Source organism: Solanum tuberosum, unplaced genomic scaffold, assembly GCF_000226075.1.
Source record: "Solanum tuberosum cultivar DM 1-3 516 R44 unplaced genomic scaffold, SolTub_3.0 scf00416, whole genome shotgun sequence".
In the NCBI taxonomy this organism is placed as follows: domain Eukaryota; kingdom Viridiplantae; phylum Streptophyta; class Magnoliopsida; order Solanales; family Solanaceae; genus Solanum; species Solanum tuberosum.
Window position 1 is genome coordinate 111,699 of NW_006239331.1, and position 5,370 is coordinate 117,068.

The window sequence follows — 5,370 nt, forward strand, 5'->3', positions numbered from 1 at the left end:
GTCAGATGAGAAATGAGATCATTTGTAGTATTCCTCCACAATGAACCTTTAAGCTTTAATCTTTTCGTTAATGATCTCTTTGAGTTTAACCCTTCAAATGACTAAATATAAGGGTTACATGGTATGCTTAACCATTTGCAATGATATACCTCCCCCGATATCACATCTATGCATTGGTGTTTATGAGTCGCAAATGTATTTTAAGTTACGGGGTATTACAGAAATGCTGGCAGCAAAAAAAAAAACAGTAGCCTGATTACAAAAACGATTACAAAACCAAATTCAATCAACAAATTCAACCAAGCTTAATTAATATTTGTTGTTGTTCACACATGTGGTTCTCTTGTGTCCGGTTCTCTTGCAAATTGAACATTTGTTCCTTCTCTTGCTTTTGAAATTCTCACCGACACCTTTGACATGTTCTCTTCGTTTTCTTCCAAGCTTGGTATCGACAAGAGGCGGAAGAATTTTCACATTAAGCAATTCTTCTGGCACACACCATTTCGACTCGAGAGGGACAACATTAATAGAATTTAAGTATGCAAGGAGGTACGATTCGACTTTATACAAAGGCGAAGAGTACTCATAAATGCTCATACCATACTCGTTGCCATGCTTCGATTGCAAAGCGGCCATCGCGTGAGCACAAGGTATCTTGATCAAGTCATATTCCCTACAAGAACATGACTTTTCCAATAGGTCCACATAGGCAGTAACACCTGCACCGAATATGGTAAATTGATTGTCGTCCCCTGTTACGTTCTCCACATATAAGGAGTCTCCCTCGATCATTTTCTTTCTTGCAATTTTTTCGGCAGAAGGCACCATTTGATTACCCATTGATTTAAGGATATATGCATGCCTCTCCCTGAACAATTCTCCAAACCTGTTAGCAATCAAATTAAATATTTATGCCACGGGATACTACCTTTCTTCTATAAATATAGCATTGAGTGACTCGGCGATATTTGTGGTCATCACATCATATCTATTGCCATGAAAATGTGCCCTGCTCCACTTCTCAAAACCTATATCATACTCAAAGACGACGGCTGCCGCGGGACATTTGTTCTTGAATTCGACAAAATGATTGTCAAACTCTTCCAAAGAATAAGCCTTTGCCGCATTGTAGTAAAGATAAAGGTAATCTCCACAATGATGATTTACGCGGAGATTTTCACCGAGGTACCTCATACAATATCCGTGGTGAGCATGATTGTAAACGCTCACAATGTCGTTGGCGATGCTCTTGTGTCTATCGGAGATAAAACATAAATTTGGTTCATCGACCACTATCTCCTTCAATTTCTCAAAGAAGAATGTCCAAGATGCTTCATTCTCTTTGTCCACGACACAAAAAGCAATTGGATAAACATAATTCTCTGTATCTTGTGCAACAACGCAACAACACACCCTCGTATTTACCATGTAAATGAGTGCCATCAACCGCAATTACCTTTCTCATGTGGGCAAATCCCTTAATGCAAGCACCGAAGGCAAAGAAATAATACATGAACCTATGACTATCCTTGTTTACCATGATAGAATAGCTAGAACCAACATTAAGTGTCTCGAACATGTATGAAAAGGCAATAAGCATGAATATCCGCTCTCCGCTGACCCTCAGACCATTTCCTTGGCAACCACACCTCCCTTCCAACATTTCCAATAACTTGGACTACAACGAAAAGAATTAAACATTGCCCTTTGAATCTCTTTAACATTTGGACCCTTGCCATCACAATACATATTTACCCAAAGTGAAGCAATGACTTTGATTGAGATTTTTCTATGGCTACTGTTGGCATGTTCAACACCACAACTATGCTCGCCAATGTACTTGTAGATACGAAATCTATTCGAACACTCATATTTCATCGCCCGCAACATTCATGCACAATTTTGAGATACACATTTCACCTTTAAATATTTAGTACAACTCCTCAGAGTAGAAAAATCAAAAGACTTCTTTGCCGCCGCTTCGGCTTATAACAACTGCAACTCATTCTTGTTATTGAAAGTTTGATTTATGCATAAATTAGTTCCATCGGAGAAGGAATGGTTGGATTGTGATCTCAATTCATGTTCTCCCTACATTTCTTCACAACATTCGCGTTCGGGATCTTTCGCATCTACTGACTGATTTTCCACATTAGTTGGATCATCATGTATATTCATTGAATGATCACCCAAACTCTCATTTGAATGATCACCCAAGCTCTACTTTGAATGATTACCCAATCTTTCATTTCCAATAGTATCATTTTCATCATCAAATGAATTTGTTGGTTCAATTGGAGGCCTAGCATTGACGTGTATCCTCAATGTAGGACTACAGCCATCAATACAAATATCTAACATGTACAAGCTAACGTGCCGATCATTTTTTATGAATGTGGGATGTATTTTTCCCCTCCCATTCATTTGCTAGCTAATCACCAAGTCATTTGGCTCGCAAGCTCGCCGGCCTCAATTACGCTTGCAATCATATCGTCATATGAACCATTGCGACGCAACGCAATGGGCACTGTCGTCTTACTAAAAGATTTCCAATTTCAGCTTTTTGGAGTCTCTCCTCCCATACTCCCATATACTCTCCACCAGCAATAACAAATTCAGCTACTGCCATTATAGACTACAAATATCGATACTAGATTACTATATCAGTCTATGAGGTACGGAATTCGTACAAACATGCGATTGGATGAGATCAGGGTACAAATTCAACTCCTGCAATGGCGAAACATTTTTATAATGCTTTTAAACTAAACAAATGTATCTACTAATGAGTTATCAAGTGATTATGGAAGATTTCTCAAATTTCTAAAATGGCGGAAAAATTATTTTAAAGCCTGGTTTTTGAAAGAAAATGGAGTAAAAATGAAAATTGGAGTAGGAGATGATGATGATTTTACCTTGAAAATGGATATTTTGGTCCGGAAAACTCGCCGGAATCGTCAGTTTCGACAGCAGCAAAAAATGAGCTGCTCTTCTTTCCCGTTTGGCTTTTTCTTTTTCTAATATATTTTTAACAAATGCAAATAGATATATATTATTCCAAATTAGTTGAAAAAGAAGGGGGACCAAAGTGGAGATATGAAAACTTAGGGAGATCTTTTGTATGTGCCAATTAGGGCATGTGGATGATGTCATTAATAGTGGGTATACCACAAATTATTCAAGACTTGTGACTTAATGTCACATTAAGTCTTTAAGGTGGCTATTTTGCCAACTCTCCCGGGTATGTTGGGTGACCTTGAATCGTGTGAAAAATATTTTTATAATCGATCGTTGCTTGTTGTTGAGTCGAGTTTTGAAATTTGGGTTATGAAGGGCTGCAAAATACTTGTTCGGCGGGCTCAGTCAAGCTCGCCAAGGTGATTCGGCGACTCACCGTGTCAGCCCTAGCTCACCCTCTTATTGAGAACTGTTGCCTGCAGTTTTTTGTCACTTTCGGTGAGCTCTGTTAAGCTCACCAAATGAGTTTGGTGAGCTGCCAACTCAATGTGTCGCTCACCATTTTTCCCGAAACCAGATCAGTTGCCCTTGTCCCTAACTATAGAAATAAATTGATAAAAAATGAGGAGTTTTGGAAATTAGGATGAAAGAAATACTTCATTGAAGTTCTATATACATTTATTTTGAAGTTTGAGGAAGAATCGTGATTGTGATCTCTAGAATTCTTGTTGATCTTGTTATTTGAAGTGTTTGGGAAAAAAGAGGAGAAGAGTTTGCCGTAACTTATGAAATTTGATTGTATTTGACTTTTAAGGAAAGTTAATAGTCATGAAATAGGGTTATGGGTTGAGGAAAGAACAAAAACACTCCTCCTAGAACGTGAAAAGAAAAGAAAAATATTTTTTTGGAGAACGTGCACAGCCCAACAGCTGGAGCCTAGGTCACGTGGCTGTTCGCACAGTCGTGGTAGCAGCACTGACCTTACCGCGTGGTCGCGCGAATGACGTCTTCTGTGCGTAGCAGATTCATGCAGACTTTATAGTGCCTAGTAAAATGGGTATAACTTTTAGCACATAACAATAATTTGAGTGTGGTGAATGCGAGAATTGGAGTTGTTGGTAGAGAATTAATTAAGATGGAAGAGCTAAGTGCAATTAAGGGCTTTTTGGTTAAATTAGAACTTATATTTAAGTGGTATACGATGTAAGTACGTTATAATTTTAGTGATGATATAAGTATTCAAACACTACAAAGAAAATGTGAATTTTGGAAGGACGTTTTGTTGGAAATTAGCTTGTCGTTCAGAAATGTTTTCAACTAACTAAACGTATAACACTATGTTGGAGTTTCGAAATTTCCAAACAGTATTTAGTTTAAAGCTTGGAAAATGGTAGAATTTCAACACAATTTACTGAAGTTTCACTAGTACTAATGAATAATTCGTTGAGCTCTATCTTAATGGAAAGGATTGCACATGAAAAAAGTAAAATGAGAGTCTAAAGTGTCGGCCAGTCTATTGCATTAATATGCAACTAAATATTTTTGAAGAGGTGACTACATATTGATCCTTGTTAAACTTTTCCTCCATCTTTTTTTATTTCCCGTCAAGTTTCTAGTATTCATATTGAAGTTCAATAAAATTTGAATTCGCATCGAAAAGTCTCATATTGGGGGTAAATAGTTTCCTAACAAAGGTGAGTCTATACCTAGGAGAAGTTGAACCCAAAAACTTTAATTAAAAAATTAAGTAATATTTACCACTTCACTACAACTTTGCGTATGCTACTCGTTTTTGTGTGCCGCCCATCACTAGTCCATTTTAGACAGGAAACTATTACCGTTCAAAGTGGAAGTACATGTTCAATTGATAATGATGGTTCCTTTTTTGTGACTTGTAGGGGTGTTTATCTGAGGATCCAGTACTTTTAATAAGATAATAAGTGTCCTAAAAAGTGGTGTATCAATTTAGGAAAATAATGTGTGTTTCATTCATGCATTTGGCATTTGAGCTTAGTTCAAAGTGTTATCAAATGGGCTTATATCATGTTTTAGTTGTTTCCCTTATAAATTATGTGGTTCAAATATGTTTAAATTTCAATCGTTGTAATTTCAATTGTTGGAAATCAGCGAAATAATTATGTTGCTAAAAATGTCTGAGCTTCCAAGTCGTTGCTGGACTCTATTTATAAATTATAGAATAGTTTTTTGATGACTAGCAATCAAATCGATCTATTTTGTTTTTCTTTAATCAAATCAGGATCTTCTCGACTCTTTGTGCAACTTGAACTCTTTATGCTATGTCCCTATAAATGAAAGCTCAATATCGAACTAATAACCCAATAATTCATCAGGTGGAGCTCATAATAATTGAGCAATAAAACATTTCCAATATCCTTGCTTATTCCACAAAAA

At 36.8% G+C, this 5,370-nt stretch overlaps 1 protein-coding gene across 1 annotated transcript; it reads right to left on the reverse strand.

Annotated features, from left to right (window-relative positions):
- Window positions 1-309: 309 nt before the first annotated feature.
- On the reverse strand, window positions 310-2,629 carry LOC107057943 (uncharacterized). The gene is made up of 4 exons (XM_015303112.1): window positions 2,504-2,629; window positions 1,426-1,678; window positions 929-1,340; window positions 310-886 (listed from the first exon to the last, which is right to left on the reverse strand). The coding sequence occupies exons 1-4, from the start codon at window positions 2,627-2,629 to the stop codon at window positions 310-312; spliced, it is 1,368 nt and encodes a 455-aa protein (XP_015158598.1).
- Between the last annotated feature and the right edge of the window lie 2,741 nt (window positions 2,630-5,370).